The following is a 17,755-nucleotide window of genomic DNA, read 5'->3' on the forward strand; positions in this document are numbered from 1 at the left end:
GAGGGGAACTTGCGGGTGGTGGTGTTCCCATGTATCTGCTGCTCTTGTCCTTCTAGATGTCAGTAGTTGTGGGTTTGGTAGGTGTTGTCTAAGGATCTTTGGTGAATTGCTGCAGTGCATCTTGTAGGTAGCTTGCCTTTTAGCCTCACATCATCAAATCTTTAATTTCTTCCATCCTCCATCCAGTCATGTCCCCCCCCCCCCCCACCCACTTTAGGTTCCACACTCCCCCCCTAATGGAATTACAGGACAGTCTTGAGGGGCTGAATGGCCTCCTCCTCTTCCTGTGCCAAACACTGGGTCCGTTTCGCTGGGCTTCACACTTCCCAAAGCCTGTCCCTCCTCCAACACCTGACCGCTCGTGTTCCTGATGTTAACCTGAAGAGACAAAGGCCGGGATTTTCCGGCCACGCTTGCCCCAAGTCCGGAAAATCCTGCCCGAGATCAACAGGACCATTTCGTGGTCCATGTGGTGCCCGCTACGCTTCCCGTGGCGGGCGGGAAGGTCAAAAGCCCCGGACAAACAAAAATCCTCACCGGTCGTCCTGGCAACCCAATTTCGCCTTTCCGGCCAGGGTATCCCGGAATTCCCTGTGGAAAAGAAGCAGAGGTGGTGAACGGTTGAATGATAATTTCAGAGCTGCTGCGGAGGACATGGGGTTCAGTCTGAAACGGGGTCTCGTGTGGTGGACCCTGTTCAGTCGGGGGTCTCCCCGAGAGTGTTGACTTTGGCAACCAGCCTGACCATGGCGGGCGCGCACGGAGATAAGGAAGGTGCTGCCCCTCAAAGTCCTGGAGATTCCGGCTCCAAACCCACCCATTAACATTCAAATATGTCTGCCACCCTCGAGGCATCCTGATTACATCAGGGAGGGGGAGGGTTTGAGAGAATCCCAAAAGGTGTTCTTGCTGGCACTAACCGTGGTATGACCCCTCCCTCCCCTGGGATTCTCCAGAGATAACCCCATTTGCAGGAGAGTGTGCAGGGCCAGAGAACGGCGGCCATTGACCCAGAGACAATGAACGATCACTCAGTGACGGACAGTGGGTCATCTCAGGCCATCAGACATCTTAACTTATCAAAGTGCAGCAGAGTGAATGCAATGGAGGGCAGTCTGTGCCAGACACCACAGAATCCCCAGAGTGCAGAAAGTGGCCATTCGGCCCATTGAGTCTGCACCAACTCTCCAACAGAGCATCTTACCCAGGCCCTCCCCTGGGCCTATCCCATCACCCCACGCCCATACCCCAACTTGCACATCTTTGGACACTAAGGGGCAATTTAGCATGGCCAATCCACCTAACCTGCACATTTTGGAGTGTGGGAGAAAACCAGAGCACCTGGAGGAAACCCACGCAGACATGGGGAGAATGTGCAGACTCCACACAGACAGTGACCCAAGGCCACAATTGAACTCAGGTCCTTGGCGCTGTAAGGCAGCAGTGCTACTCACTGTGCCATCCCCTGAATCTTGCTGGCATTAATCAGGGGAATGACGTAAATTCCTGACGGCGGTATCCTTACCTCTGGGCCCATGGGTCCAGGAATCCCAGGGTCACCCTGCAGGAAGAATATTGGACAAAGCATTAGACTGGTAGCAGGTCAAGTACGAAGCTGATTTATAGCACAACTGTCCAGAGGACTACGCGAGAAGGAAAGGCCGCTGGTCTTATGGCAAACTGTAACTGGGGCAGGAGAGCACTGAGAAGCCATTACTCTGCCTTCAGCCATTCAGGGATGGGCAACAAATGCTGAGCCAGCAGGTGACGCCCACATCCTGTGGACAAAGAGAGAAGATGGGTGCCGCACAACATTTAGGCAACATCATGAGGACAAATTCACCAGCAAGGAATTTAATTTCAGCTCCATCTACGAGATGCAGGCCTCACCGTGTGGGACAGCATTTATTACCCATCTCTGAGGCATTTAATAGTCAACCACGTTGCCTGTGGACCAGTAATCCAGAAACCTGGGGAGACACTTGGGGACCTGTGTTTGAATCCCGCCGTGGCATTTAAAAAAATCTGGAATTAAGAGTTTAACTGTGACCATGAAACATCGTCAATTGTCAGCGAATCCCATCCGAATCATAGAATCCTACAGTACAGAAGGAGGCCACTCGTCCCCTCGACTCTGCACTGACCACAATCCCCTATCCCCATAACCCCATGCATTTACCCCAGCTCGTCCTCCTGACACTAAGGGGCAATTTAGCATGGCCAATCCACCTAACTGGCACATCTTTGGACCATGGGAGGAAGCTGGAGCACCCAGAGGAAACCCACGCAGACGCCGGGAGAAAGGGCAGACTCCGTACAGACAGTGACCCAAGCCGGGAATCGAACCCGGTCCCTGGCGTTGTGAGGCAGCAGAACCAAACGCTGTGCCGCTGTGCCACCCTGGTTCACTCATATCCCTTCAGGGAAGGAAATCTGCCGTCCTTACCCAGTCTGGCCTACATGTGACTCCAGAGCCTCAGCAATGTGGTTGACTCCCAACTGCCCTCTGAAATGGCCAAGAGAGACACTCAGTTCAAGAGGCAATTAGGGATGGGCAATAAATGCTGGCCTAGACAGTGACGCCCATGTCCCATAAAAGAATGCAAAAAGGATCACGTTCTGTGTCCGTAAATTGTGGTTTTTGAATGGTAGGGGTTCACACAGGAAGCCTTCACTGCTCTTGTCTTCAGAGAGGAATGATGTGAAGATGTTGACGTTGGATTGGGATAATCACAGTAAGGAGTCTCACAGCACCAGTTAAATCACGAGCATTCGGAGTACTGCCCCTTCCTCAGGAAGGAAGTAGTGATGTTTGGCATTGCCAGGTGAAGCCGCCATTCTTGCTCCCTCATGCCTTACCTTGGGTCCAGCAAGCAGATTATTCAATACGGCTCCATCGGGGCCAATGATGTGTCCAGGCTCCCCCTTATCGCCCTGGAAAGGAAGAACATGGCTTTCTGTTTGAGATATTACAGAGAGTCAAAGTGAAAACATCCTGGAAAAACATGTCAAACACTTGAAGATTAAAAACCCCGACTCCATTTCTCCCGATGGGAGACCGAGTATGGGGGCTGCATCGACTTGATGGGCCAAAGGGCTTCTCTCTCTGCATGTTGACTTTCTGGGCATAATTTTCCGGCAGCGTCTATCCCAAGAGCAGAAAATCCTGCCCGAGGTCAACAGCCCCCTGCACGATCCGTGTCTTGCCCGCTACGATTCCCGTGGCTGGCATGATGGGAAAATTCCGCCCTCTGGCTTCATTCAAACCGGCAGTTCAACATAACATCCGCAAGGGTTTTTAAGTTGAGGATTTTGGCCGTTCTGCTTTGGATACCAGCTCAGAGACGTAAATTAAAGAGTGGTTTGGTAATAGAGGACTTGAATATGGCTGGGGAAAAATAAGGCACCCTTTGTTGAAGCTTTTTGGGTTGCACTCATCAGGTCAATGTGCAAGAATACCAAATTTAAATTTACCAAATTTAACAATGTATATTGTTAGAGAAGAGTTCATATAATGGGAATGATTTTTTTGGCTCTTCACACCAGTGGGATCTCCTGGTCCTGTCAGGAGTTTTCCCCGCGATGGGGTGGGGAAGGGTGTTGGATTCAACAGGAATTCCATTGACAGCAGCAGGACCAGAAGATACTCTCGCTGGTCAATAATGGGTTATGTCCCGTTGCTGAGAAACTTGCTGTGGAGCCAGGCCAAAAATCTATCTCCCCCCACAATATAAACTTGTAGTTTCTCCTGATATTGCCCCTGATGAGTACAAGATGAAAAGCTTCAACAAAATTTTCAGTGGAGCTAAAATACAGCAGACGCCGGAAGTCTGAGCTAAAAACTGAGAATGCTGGAAATATTCAGCAGGTTCTGGCAAGGGGGCAACACGGTGGCACAGTGTTTATTGTGTCTCAGGTAGGCTTACATTAACACTGCAATGAAGTTACCATGAAAATCCCCACTCCGGCGGCTGTTTGGGTACACTGAGGGAGAATTTAGCATGGCCAATGCACCTAACCAGCACGCCTTTCAGACTGTGAGGGGAAACCGGAGCACCTGAGGGAAACCCATGCAGACATGGGGAGAATGTGCAAACTTGGCACGGACAGCGACCCGAGATGGAAATTGAACCTGGTTTCCTGGTCCTGTGAGGCAGCAGTGCTAACCACTGTGGTTTACAAGGAACTCAAAAACACCTTGAACCTGGCAATCAAATGCCAGCGAATGTTTACTGAACCGATATCTTTAACCCGGTTTTTGGCTGAGTTCCGTAATATTTCCCTTCAGGGCCCAATCATATCCACCCGTGAAGGAGCCTGGGACATTCTACTGCATCCAGGCCGCTACATAAATGCTGTTGTTGGAGCACCTTACCTTTGGACCTGCTGCTCCTGGGATACCTTGGAATCCTTGCTCACCTTTCGGTCCTCTGGGACCCTGGAGGAATGGGGAGAATAGAATCCAAAGATTAGAACTAAAACCACAAGACTGAACATTGCGCAACAAAGGGACCTTGGCGTGTTTGTCCACAGATCTCTGAAGATGGAAGGGCATGTTGGTAGGGGGGTGAAAAAGGCATGTGGGACAATTGCCTTTATCAATTGAGGCCCTGAAGGGAAATGTTACAAAAGCAGGTAAGTCGCGATGGAGTTGTATGGAACTTTGGTGAGGCCACAGCTGGAGTACTGTGTGCAGTTCTGGTCGCCACGTTATAGGAAGGATGTGAACACACTGGAGGGGGTGCAGAGGAGATTCACCAGGATGCTGCCTGGGATGGAGCACTTGAGTTATAGAGAGAGGTTGGATAGGCTTGGGTTGTTTTTGTTGGAGCAGAGAAGACTGAGGGGTGACCTGATCGGGGTGTACAAGATTATGAGGGACAGAGTGGATAAGGAGCAACTATTCCCCTTAGTTGAAGGGTTAGCCACGAGGGGACATGTGTTCAAGGTGAGGGGCAGGAGGTTTAGGGGGGATGTGAGGAAAAACCTTCTTACCCAGGGAGTGTTGAGGGTCTGGAATGCGCTGCCTGAGAGGATGGTGGAGGTGGGATGCCTCACATCCTTTAAAAAATACCTGGATGAGTACTTGGCACATCAGGGCTGTAGGCCAAGTGCTGCAGATGAGATTAGGTGGGAGCTCAGGTGCTTCTTACGTGTCAGTACGAACACGATGGGCTGAAGGGCCTCTTCTGCACCGAGTGACTCTATGAGTGTGAGCGGGATTGGCTTCTCTCATCATTGCTCTCATTTCATTATCAAGCCTCTCAATGTGGGGGGGGCGGGGGTGGTGCTCTCCCTGTGTCAATCTCTCAACCAGCATCGTGATAAAACACTGGCCGTGGGGCAGCACAGTGATACACTGGTTAGCACGGCAGCCTCACAGCTCCAGATCCTGGGTTCGATTCCCAGCTTCGATCACTGTCTGTGTGGAGTCTGCACATTCTCCCTGTGTCTGCGTGGGTTTCCTTTGGGTGCTCCAGTCTCCTCCCACAGTCCAAAGATGTGCAGATTAGGTGGATTGGCCGTGCTAAATTGCCCCTTTGTGGCGGGGGGATTAGCTAGGGTAAATGTGTGGGGCTTTGAGGATAGGGCCTGGGTGGGATTGTTGTCAGTGCAGACTCGATGGGCCAAATGGCCTCCTTCTGCACTGTCGGATTCTATGATCGCATTGCTACCTGTGGGATCTTACTGTGCGCTGCCCACATTACATGAATGAGTGCATATTCCTTGCAACCAAGAAAGGGGCGACTCACTCCAGGCTCACTCCACCCCCCTTCTCCTCCTGTGTTACAGAGCAGAAGAAGGCCATTCGGCCCGCCGTGGGATGGACGGAGGTCACCAATCCGCTCCCTTGGGCGAACAAGGACGATCGAATTGGACACCATGTCATTCGATGGCGGTGGCTCAGAAGGCACTGTCTCAATTCTGTCCGGTATTCTATCCCTCTGCTCAGTGTAGATGTTCCAACAGCGCAGTCCAGGGACATGAACTGTGTAGCCCCTTAGACCAACTTCATGGGTGTATACCGCACGGCTTGTCATAGCAATCTGGTAAACTTGTTCAAATTGGGCCCTGGGATCGGGCATGTGGAGTGCTGGGGGATTGTTCAGGGAGGGGCGACGGGGAGGTTTAACAGAGGTGTCCCGATGATGAGGGGGTTTCGAGTGAGCACACAGGGAGAGAGTGTTTCCATTGGCAACCAAAGGCACGCAGAGTTAACTGAGCCAGAGCTTTGTGAGAAGAATTATTCTGCAGCGAATGGTGTGGAATTAGCAATTGCCCGAAAGGGGGAGGGAAGCAGATTCAATAATAGCTTCCGAACGGGAATTTGGGAAAAAAAACCCGACGAGGAAAAACTTGCTGTTTTTTTGGAAGAGGTGGACGAGAGGGACAAAATGGGTAACTCTTTCAAAGAGCTATCAGAGGAATGAGAGGCCAAATGGCCTCTTCCTGCGCTGTAGTTCACCTATCCTGGACACTGGGTCCATTTTGCCTTGATATACGCAGCACTGACCACTCCCAGGACTGGTCAGCAAGGTCCCAATACAGGAGCAGATCTTAATTGTTCGACCATCCTGATTCTCATAGAACCCCTACCGTGCAGAAAGAGGCCATTCGGCCCATCGAACCTGCACTGACTCTTTGACAGAGCATCTCACAAAGGTCCTATGCCCATAACTCCAAGCATTTACCCTGCTAATTCACCTAACCTGCACATCTAAGGGGCAATTTAGCGCGGCCAATCCAACTAACCTACACATTTTGTGACACTAAGGGGCAACTTAGCCCGGCCAATCCACCTAACCTGTACATCTTTGGAATGTAGGAGGAAACCAGAGCACCCCAAGCAAACCCACGCAGACACGGGGAGAATGTGCAAACTCCACACAGACAGTGGCCCAAGCTGGGAATTGAACCAGGGTTCCTGGCGCCGTGAGGCAGCAGTGCTAACCACTGTGCCAGCGTGTTGCCATACCCAGACACTCAGAAGAGCTTTTGGTTTGGAGTACTGAGGTGAACTCATGGCCGGGGTAAGATTGGCAACTGTGCGTCTGAACCTCGCCAGAGGGTTACCCATTTGAGACTGACCCCTGGGTACCAGGGAAGTGCATCTGAGTGACCCAGCTGGAAGACACCTGGTTGATACACCAGCAGTTTATCGATTCACTCGCTATTATGATCTAGGATGGCCACATTTGGGACTGGCAGCTCACGTCTGCTGTCCAAATGTGTCATTCAATTAGTTCAGACACACTCAACAAAAGAACACGGCCTAGTCTTTTCTTACTGGTAATCCAGCTTGACCAGGAACTCCCCTCGCACCCTGAAAGAAAGAAAGAAATTGGTTACATTACGAAGCAAAGTATAAAAAGCTCACATTGCTGACATCTCTGACATCCCAAAAAGAAATTTTACTGTGGCCAATCCACCTAACCTGAAGAGTCCGAAGATGTACAGGTTAGGTGGATTGGCCATGCTAAATTGCCCCTTAGCGTCCCAAAGATAAGTAGATTAGTTGGATTGGCCATGCTAAATTGCCCCTTAGCGTCCCAAAGATAAGTAGATTAGTTGGATTGGCCATGGTAAACGTGCAGGGTGATGGGATTGGGATAGGGCAGGGCCTGGGTAAGACACTCTGTCAGGGAGTTGGGGCAGACCCGATGGGCTGAACGACCTCCTTCTGCACTGTAAGGGTTCTATGATTAGATACTCTCAAAGCAGAGTTTGTATGTTCGGGGGATATTTTTCCAATGGATTTATCCAGCGATGGTGAGACCATCCTGGTGTAAAGGCTAATTGTGTACAGTCCTTCAATTTAGTATCATCTCCTCATGGGTAAAGGAATTCCGCCTACCTCTGCACCAGGGACATGGGTGATGCCGTCGACCCCCTGAGGAAAGATAAGAGTTAATCATTAACTATTGATTTAATTTGAATACAGCGGAAGATTTTCCCTCTTGTGTCCCAACATTAAGAAGTCCCTGAGAGCAGAGCTGGGTTGGAGCTTCGTCCACTCCCTCACTAAGAGGGTTCTTGCCAAGTTTGTGTTTGCACCGTCCCCTTTGCCTTGCTCCCCCACCCCTCTGCACCCAATCCTGAGGGTCACCGACTGTTTCTGCTCACTCGATAAAGACGCAGGGCTGAAGTTACGCTCTACCCGTGATGGGCGGTCGTGGGAATTTGGGCCACTGGACTGCCATCATCCTAACAGTGCCCCTCCCAATATTTCCCCCCACCCCTTCCCTCCCCAGCCATTTCCCTGAGGTGTGGCGTGTGTTGAAACGCCCACCCAGAAGTGGCAGGTATCCGATTGGAGGGGGAACCTTCTAGACGGTGAACAGCTCCCTTCATCTTAACCACCGCCTTAGTTTATCCCCACACCAACCACCCCTCACCAGGCCACCCGACACTTATTCCTCAGCTTAGCTTTCACTCAGCACTGACCTTCGTTCTCCCGTTAACGCATTCTGGGACCTTGCCGCTATTAACACTCCTTCAGTCCTTAATGCACCTCAGCTCCGACCTTTTTTTGCCCCAACCATAAGGCCACAAGGTATAGGAGCAGAATTAGGCCATTCGGTCCATCGAGTCTGCTCTGCCATTCAATCATGATATGACTCTCAACCCCATTCTCCTGCCTTCTCCCCATAACCCTTGACCCCCTTATTAATCAAGAACCTATCTATCTCTGTCTTAAAGACACTCAATGACCTGCCCTCCGCAACGTCTTGTGGCAAAGAGTTCCACAGATTTACCACTCTCTGGCTGAAGAAATTCCTCCTCATCTCTGTTTTAAAACTATAAACTACTCTCCAACCATATTGTCCATCACATCTCCATTCTTTCTGGTTGTATCACAGCTTGGTATGGCTCCTGCTCTGCCCAAGACCACAAGGAACTACAAAAGATCATGAATGTAGCCCAATCCAACACGCAAACCAGCCTCCCATCCACTGGCCCCGTCTATACTTCCCACCATCTCGGAAAAGCAGCCAACATAATTAAGGACCCCACGCACCCCGGATATTCTCTCTTCCGCCTTCTTCTTTCGGGAAAAAGATACAAAAGTCTGAGGTTATGTACCAATCGACTCAAGAACAGCTTCTTCCCTGTTGCTGTCAGACTTTTGAGTGGACCTACCTCGCACTAAGTTGACCTTTCTCTACACTCTAGCAATGACTGTAACACTACAGTCTGCACTCTCTCCTTTCCTTCTCAATGAACAGTATGCTTTGTCTTATAGCGGGCAACAAACAATACTTTTCACTGTATACTAATGTGACAATAATAAATCAAATCAAGAAACATAGAAACTAGAAGCAGGAGGAGGCCATTCGGCCCTTCGAGCCGACTCCATCATTCATTTTGAACATGGCTGGTCATCGAATTCAATATCCTGATCCTGCCTCCCCCCTCCCCCGTCAAACTCCTCGATCGCTTTAGGCCCAAGAGCTATAGAAAACTCGTCTCAAAACTGCTACAAGTTGGCACACGTGAACCAGCCATGGTAACAGAAGGGGAGTTCACTTACGCTGCCCGTACTGTAGACGTATCCGGGAGGACCAGGTGGACCTGGCAATCCGACACCATCGCGGCCCGGCTCACCCTGAAAGCAGACCAGAAACAACACAATTCAGAACTCCATCACCTCGAACAACGAAGACAACTAACTCTTCATAAAATTCCATTACCTCAATCAATGAATCATAGATTCTCTACAGTACAGAAGGAGGCCATTTGGCCCATCAAGTCTGTACTGACCACAATCCCACCAAGGTCCTGTCCGCATGGATTTACCCTAGCTAGTCCCCATGACACTAAGGGGTAATTTAGCATGGCCAATGCACCTAACCCACATATCTTTGGTGTGTGGGAAAGAACCAGAGCACCTGGAGGAAACCCACACAGACACAGGGAGAACGTGCAGAATCCGCACAGACAGTGACCCAAGCTGGGAATCGAACCTGGGTCTCTGGTGCTACAAGGCAGCAGTGCTAACTACTGTGCTGCCTCCAAAATTGGATGAAGACAACAAATATGTTTTACTCATTCATGGGACAGGTGCATCGTTGGCTGGGCCAGCATTCATTGCCCATCCCTCGTTGCTCTTGTTCAGCGGGCATCTGTGAGACAACCACATTGCTGCGGCTCTGGAGTCACACGTAGGCCAGACCAGGTAAGGGCGGCAGATTTCCTTCCCTAAAGGGACCAGGTGGGTTTTCCCGACAATCAGCGACAGTTTCACGGTCATCAGCAGATTCTTAATTCCAGATTTTTTTGTTATTGAATTTAAATTCTACCATCTGCCATGGTGGGATTCGAACCCAGGACCCCAGAACATTAACTCAGCTTCTGGATTAATAGCTGGGCAATAATACTTCTAGGCTATTGCCTGCTGTTTTCACAAAATCGACAGCGCCAAGGGGCTTCACAGCTTCAGGCTGGCACGATGTGGGGCTACAAGTGGAGAATGCCATCCCCACACCAGTGTCGCCCCCCTCCCCCACCCAATCCCGTAGTCAGCTGACATTGCCTCAGGGTCAAATGTGCCCAAATCGGGGCCATCAACCAACATGACTGACAAACGAGCCAAAGCCCCGGGGGGGCAGTGGTGAGGAGTGGATTCATACAACAAGTGTCGGGGGTGAAAGCAGATTTAATAACTTTCCAAACAGAATTGGACAGAACCTTCAAAAAAAGGTGACATCCCATTGTGTCCATTGAAAATTGCAATGGAGCGCCCTCTAAAGATAGGGGAGGGTTAGAGCGGGGTTAACCGTTGGTTTCTTGGTGTACAACTGTCTAAGTTTAAAGTACACTTTATTCGTGTCACGAGTTGGCTTACATTAACACTGCAATGAAGTTACTGTGAAAATTCCCTAGTCACCACACTCTGGCGCCTGTTTGGGTACACTGAGGGAGAATTTAGCACGGCCAATGCACCCTAACCGGCATGTCTTTCAGACTGTGGGAGGAAACCGGAGCACCCGGAGGAAACCCACGCAGATCCAAGGAGAACGTGCAGACTCCACACAGACAGTGACCCAAGCCAGGAATCAAACCTGGATCCCTGGCGCTGTGAGGCAGCAGTGCTAACCACTGTGCCACCGTGTCACCTGGCAGTGCAGCACCCCCGACAGTGTGGCACCTCTGGATGCAGCACTATTGGAGTGCTGACCTGGATTCTGTACTGACATCTCCAGAGTAGGGATTTGAACACTCAATCTTCCGAATCAGAGGCACACAGGTGCTGCTGGCAAGGTATTGCACTGGACTGCATTGCAACTAACCGAACAGTGTCATTTCCATTCCCTCCATGACTGATAGTAAAGTGCTCTCCTGTGGTTGGGGGTGGCATTGTGGGACAGTGGTTAGCTCTGCTGCCTCACAGCGCCAGGGACCTGGGTTCGATTCCTGGCCTCAGGTCACTGTCTGTGCGGAGTCTGCACCTTCTCCTTGTCTCTGTGTGGGTTTCCTTTGGGCGCTCCGGTTTCCTCTGGGCGCTCCGGTTTCCTCCCACAGTCCAAAAGACGTGTGGTTCAGGGTGCATTGGCCGTGCTAAATTCTCCCTCAGCGTACCCGAACAATATTAATGTAAGCTTACTTGTGACACTAATAAATAAACTTTAACTTTAGAAATGTTAAACTGGAGCCTCTCAGCTGGGCCGCTTTGGAGAGGGAGCCCCCCACCCGCTCCCCTGGGACCTGCATTCAATCCCTCAAACAATATCAGGAAAACAAGGTGACTGCCAGAGCTTATGCTGGTCCCCGTGGGATCCTGCTGTCCAGTTGCCACATTTCAAAAAGAAGTACCCTACTGGCTGTCAAGCACTTCGGAGAGGTGCTGTAGCCGTGAAGGGCGCTACATAAATACAGGGCATTTGTTAAATGCTTAAATCCCTGAACTCAGGGCCAATCATTGTCAGTGACTCCATTTTGAACAGCGATCCAAAATCCTTACCTTCATGCCTGGATCTCCCTGGGCACCTTTTTGACCCTGAGATAGAAGAAGAAAACACAAGGGTTAAAATGAATGAAACATCACACAGGTTTGATTCCTGGCTTGGGTCACTGTTTGTGTGAAGTCTGCATGTTCTCCCCGTGTCTGTGTGGGTTTCCTCCGGGTGCTTTATACTTAGATAAAGCAGCGGGTTCTGGCATCAATCAGCGAGTGGGGAGCTCCCCGGAGGGTTCAGATCCAATCCCAGACACGTGAAGGCATCAACTCAGCTGCAACTCTCCATCCAGCACTGAGGAAGGACCCTACTGCCGGGAGGTAATGCTCAGAGTGAGATGGACATTTCTGGAGCACTGCTACACTACAGGGGGGTCTTGGATCAGATGTTTAACTGGGGTCCCATCTGGCCCCTCAGGTGTGATGTGATAGACCTCACGGTGTACCCCCTCCCCAGCCCCACGGCCTGGCCAACATTCATCTCTCAACCAACATCCTTAGGACAGAACTGGCCGTTATCGCAATCCCCTTTGTGGGAGCTTGCTCAGTGGCCGCTCTGCTTCCTCCAGATGCGACCTGAGGAGAAACTTCTCCACCCAGCGAGCTGTTGGGGGTCTGGAATGCGCTGCCTGGACATGTGGTGGAGGCAGCTTCAATCGCGAGGGTGTCAGATGATTATTTGAATGGAAACTGTGCAGGGGCTACGGGAAAAGAGGCAGAGGAATGGCACTAAGTCACGATGCTCATTTGGAGAGCCAGTGTAGACGCGATGGGCCGAGTGGCCTCCCTCTACACTGTAACAATTCTGTGAGCACAACACTTCAGCAGTCCTTCAGTAACTTTGTTTTATCCTGAGGCTGTGACAGGCGCTAGAGGAATATAACTTTTTCCTTCTTCTCATTCAACCTGCGCTGTTGACTGATACAGAGTTCCAGCTGGGCACTTAGAATCCCTGCAGTACAGAAGGAGGCCATTTGGCCCATCAAGTCTGCACCAACAATAAACCCACCCAGGCCCTATTCATATAACCCCATAACGCTGCTAATCCTCTGACACTAAGGGGCAATTTAGCATGGCCAATCCACCTAACCCGCACATCTTTGGAGCATAGGTGGAAACCGGAGCACCCGGAGGAAACCCATGCAGGCATGAGGAGAACGTGCAAACTCCACACAGATAGTGATCCAACCTGGGAATCGAACCCAGGTCCCTGGCGCTGTGAGGCAGCAGTGCTAACCACCGTGCCACTGCGCCGCCCCACTTAACCAAGAGGACTTTCAAAAAAAGCAAAGCTCACTGAATCCAAGGCCTAGATCCGGCATTAAGGAGAAGCTGGATAGAAGATGCTTTTTATCCTGGAATGTAGGAGGCTGAGGGGTGATCTTATAGAGGTCTATAAAATAATGAGAGGCATAGATCAGCTAGATAGTCAATATCTTTTCCCAAAGATAGGGGAGCCTAAAACTAGAGGGCATAGGTTTCAGGTGAGAGGGGAGAGATATAAAAGGGTTCAGAGGGGCAATTTTTTTCAAACAGAGGGTGGTGAGTGTCTGGAACGAGCTGCCAGAGGTAGTAGTAGAGGTGGGTAAATTTTGTCTTTTAAAAAGCATTTAGACAGTTACATGGGTAAAATGGGTAAAGAGGGATATGGGCCAAATGTGGGCAATTGGGACTGGCTTAGGGGTTAAAAAAGGGATGACATGGACAATTTGGGCCGAAGAGCCTGTTTCCATGTTGTAAACCTCTAAGACTCTATGAAGGATTATTAAGCAGCGACCTATCATGGCCAATGGGTTCAAACCCTAACCAGCAGAATTTGACTCAACAAGTCTTCCCATAGCTCGGAGCCCAAATTTCAAAACTTTATTCATGGGACATGGCTAACCAGCATTTATTGCCGCCAACCCCCACCCCCCCCCCCGAGTTGTCCTTGAACTGAGCGTCTCATTCGGAGGGCAGTTGAGAGTCAACCGCATTGCTGCGGCTCTGGATTCACATTAGGCCAGACCAGGTAAGGACGGCAGATTTCCTTCCCTAAAGGGACCAGCTGGGTTTTTCTGACAATTGACAACGGTTTCATGGTCATCTGCAGATTCTTAATTCCAGATTTTTTTTTATTTTTGGCCTCATTTTGTGTTAGATTTCATGAGGGAAGAAAAAGTAGGTTTATTGGAGGATGTGGCGTAGGCCTCAGACCAGCTTGAGCAGCTTAGGAATGGAGAGGTTAGTCACCTTCCCCTTTGACCATGAGTTTCTCCGGGGGCAGAGGATCCGATGATGCATCGCCCGAGTTACTCAGGTTTCGACACATTCCTTGTCTGAGCCCAGAAACACACGCATAAAAACACAGAGAAACCACAGCTACCATCTCTCAGGAAACTCTGTGAGGTCAACATCCCAGATTGGAATCCTTGAAAGACGTCCCTTTCACACACATACAAAAACAAATCTTCCTAGCCTCGCACTGCTCTTGTTGAAACAGCTGGAAGGCATTATGTCGACAGCTGGAACAGGTTGCCAGAGGAAGGAATGGCGAGGCCAGGGCGCTGCCAAGATGTTGTAACAGGAAGGGTTGGTATCCTGGGCCGGCTGGCCAGAAGGCCTCCTTTGTCCGCAGTCTATTTTATGATCGCGTCAACACCCGCCCACAGCCAGCCGGAGACAGGAGTTTCTTAAAGGCACCTTTACCCAGAAAGAGAGGGATCCTGGGACAATCTTCCCATGGGCAGAGAAAGCCACAAAGAGCAGCGGAGGAAGCTCTTCACATTCTGTCTGTCTGGTGTGACATTGTGAGCTCCCCCCTCCCCATCACACTTTGACTAATCCGGCCAAGTGCCTGTTCGCCAATTAAAATGGCTCATCCAACACTTCTTCATGGGGCTGGCCAACTCATTGGACAAGTAGAAAATGAGTACATTCACAGACAGAAAGACACAGAATTCCTACAAGTGAGACAATGAGGCCATTCAGCCCATCATGTCTGCACTGACTCTCCTGACTCTTTGGACACTAAGGGGCAATTTAGCATGTCCAATCCACCTAACATACACATCTTTGGACACTAAGGGGCAATTTAGCATGGCCAATCCACCTAACCTACACGTCTTTGGACACTAAGGGACAATTTAGCATGGCCAATCCACCTAACATACACATCTTTGGGCACTAAGGGACAATTTAGCATGGCCAATCCACCTAACATACACATCTTTGGACACTGAGGGGCAATTTAGCATGGCCAATCCCCCTAACCTGCACATCTTTGGAATGTGGGAGGAAAATGAAGCATCTGGAGGAAACCCACGCAGACATGGGGAGAATGTGCAAACTTCACACAGTCAGTAACCCAAGCCGGGAATTGAACCCAGGTCCCTGGCGCTGTGTCACTGTGCCCACAAGAGAGGAGACAATGACACAAGCATATGAAATAGGAGCAGGAGGCCACTCGGCCCTTCAGCCCTTCAATCTGCTCCAGCATTCAATAAGATCACGGTTGATCTGACTGTAACGCCAACCCCACATTCCCGCTGACCCCGATAACCTTTCACCTCCCCCCTCGTATCAACCAAGAATCTATCCAGCTCTGCCTCAAAAATATTCAAAGACCCTGCTCCCACTGCCTTCTGTGGTAGAGAATTCCAGAGACTCCCCACCCTCTGAGGGAAAAGAATTCTCCTAATTTTTGTCATATGTGGTGACGCCAGAGTGAATTCTTTGACAAACCTTCACCCCTAGCAGATCGGACAGTCCAAACAGTCGGAAAGGTCCGAATCGGAATTTGCATCCTAAGAGGTGTTGACAACTCTGTGCCACCATTTTGCCAAAGGGGAACCATTGTGTGCACTCTCAAGAAGGGGTCAGTTGAGGGGCCGCATTCCCTCCAGGCAAACGCACTAAATCCCCTGGCTGACTGGGAGCCAGACGGACTCTGCCACCAGAGGCTGGCTTGTGGACGTAGCAGCGGGAGTAGAAGTGAGTCGGACACGTGGTGGTCATTGCTTTCCTACTCTCAGGGCAGTTTGACGCTCAGCCGTGACCCTGCATCCTCACCTGTGGGCCAGCGGGTCCTGTTAACCCAACCTCTCCTGGATACCCTTGGGGTCCCTGCTCTCCCTGCGAAAACAAACAAAATTGAAGTTACCGATTTACAATCTCGCAAACGGAACTGACTAGAAGCTTCCTGATTCCAGCCACAGCTCAGTTAGTAACGCCTCGTTGGTCAGAAATTTCTGGGCTCAAGTCACGGAGGTGTGACACGATCGATTGAAGAGTCTGCGTTGCTATGCCGACACTCAGACAGATGTATGATGGATTAAAATGGCCGCCACCCGTTCCCCCTCCCCCACCCCCTATCCTGTAATCATGGTGATGAGGCAGCGATGCCAATCACACAGTTGGATGGAATACGCCTCCGCTCTCTATTAAGAAAGCCCACCAATGCCTCTACTTTCTCAGAAGACTAAGGAAATTTGGCACGTCTGCCAGGACTCTCACCAACTTTTACAGATGCACCATAGAAAGCATTCTTTCTGGTTGTGTCACAGTTTGGTATGGCTCCTGCTCTGTCCAAGAACGCAAGGAACTACAAAAGGTCGTGAATGTAACCCAGTCCACCACTCAAACCAGCCTCCCATCCATTGCCTCTGTCTACGCTTCCCGCTGCCTCGGAAAAGCAGTCAGCATAATTAAGGACCCCCACCCACCCCGGACATTCTCTCTTCCACCTTCTTCCGTCGGGAAAAAGATACAAAAGTCTGAGGTCATGTACCAACTGACTCAAGAACAGCTCCTTCCCTGCTGCCATCAGACTTTTGAATGGACCTGCCTCGCACTAAGCTGATCTTTCTCTACACCCTAGCTATGACTGTGACACTACATTCTGCACTGTCTCCTTTCCTTCTCTATGAACAGTATGCTTTATCTGCATAGTGCGCAAGAAACAATGTTTTCACTGTGACAATACATGTGACAATAATAAATCAAATCAAAGCAAATCACATCAATGTTACTGAGCCAGCAGGAAGCCTTGTGTGTGCCCACACGGCTAGACAACCGTCTGCAGACAAACAGACGCAGGGAATCTCCGACTGTCAACTCTCACCTGTTCACCTTTGCTTCCCGCGTCACCCTATTGAAGTGGGAACAAAAAAAACAGGGCATTAGAAACAAGAGCAGTTCAGGCGACACCTTAAACCGGTTCCACCACACTCAAATTTTAGATTGCCTTGTTGTAAGACAAAGGGCCATCCAGGCTCGAGACACTGGCTCTATTCTCTCTCCACAGATGCTGTCAGACCCGCTGATTTTTGTTGCTGTGATTAGGGCGGCACGGTGGCACAGTGGTCAGCACTGCTACCTCACAGCGTGAGGGACCCGGGTTCGATTCCCGGCTTGGGTCACTGTCTGTGTGGAGTTTGTACATTCTCCCCGTGTCTGCGTGGGTTTCCTCCGGGTGTTCTGATTTCCTCCCACAGTCCGAAAGACGTGCCGTTTGGCCATGCTAAATTCTACCTCTGTGTGCCCGAACAGGACTGTGGCGACTAGGGGATTTTAGCAGCAGCTTCATTGCGGTGTTAATGTAAGCTGACTTGTGACACTGGTCAATCAACTTCAAAACTTTAAGTGGTTCAGCTTCAGCTTTGGTCAGTCACTGGGGCCTGTGCGTTGGGAGTTTCATTTCAGCGTTCTTTCTGACTTAAGAGTTGTGTGGCCTGATTGGCGCCATTTTGGAATGCCGAAAGTCTCCATCCCAGACACTGCGGACCCTCACTCTCGCTGCGAGTGAGCCAGAGGGGCTGG

At 50.4% G+C, this 17,755-nt stretch overlaps 1 protein-coding gene across 2 annotated transcripts in view; it reads right to left on the minus strand.

Moving 5' to 3' along the window:
• Nucleotides 1–17,755, minus strand: part of LOC145349949 (uncharacterized) — a 225,861-nt gene that overhangs the window by 19,636 nt on the left and 188,470 nt on the right. The window contains exons 20-29 of one of the 2 annotated variants that reach the window (XM_080198653.1): nt 17,058–17,084; nt 16,007–16,069; nt 11,963–11,998; nt 9,533–9,607; nt 7,856–7,891; nt 7,289–7,324; nt 4,376–4,438; nt 2,860–2,934; nt 1,526–1,561; nt 538–591 (exon numbers count right to left, since the gene is read on the minus strand). In XM_080198653.1, the coding sequence (XP_080054779.1) occupies nt 538–591; nt 1,526–1,561; nt 2,860–2,934; nt 4,376–4,438; nt 7,289–7,324; nt 7,856–7,891; nt 9,533–9,607; nt 11,963–11,998; nt 16,007–16,069; nt 17,058–17,084 (501 nt within the window). The remainder of the gene's footprint in view (nt 1–537; nt 592–1,525; nt 1,562–2,859; nt 2,935–4,375; nt 4,439–7,288; nt 7,325–7,855; nt 7,892–9,532; nt 9,608–11,962; nt 11,999–16,006; nt 16,070–17,057; nt 17,085–17,755) is intronic. The other variant, XM_080198654.1, reaches the window with a different exon arrangement.

This window comes from Carcharhinus amblyrhynchos, chromosome 11 (assembly GCF_965287045.1).
Source record: "Carcharhinus amblyrhynchos chromosome 11, sCarAmb.v2.hapA, whole genome shotgun sequence".
NCBI classification, from domain to species: domain Eukaryota; kingdom Metazoa; phylum Chordata; class Chondrichthyes; order Carcharhiniformes; family Carcharhinidae; genus Carcharhinus; species Carcharhinus amblyrhynchos.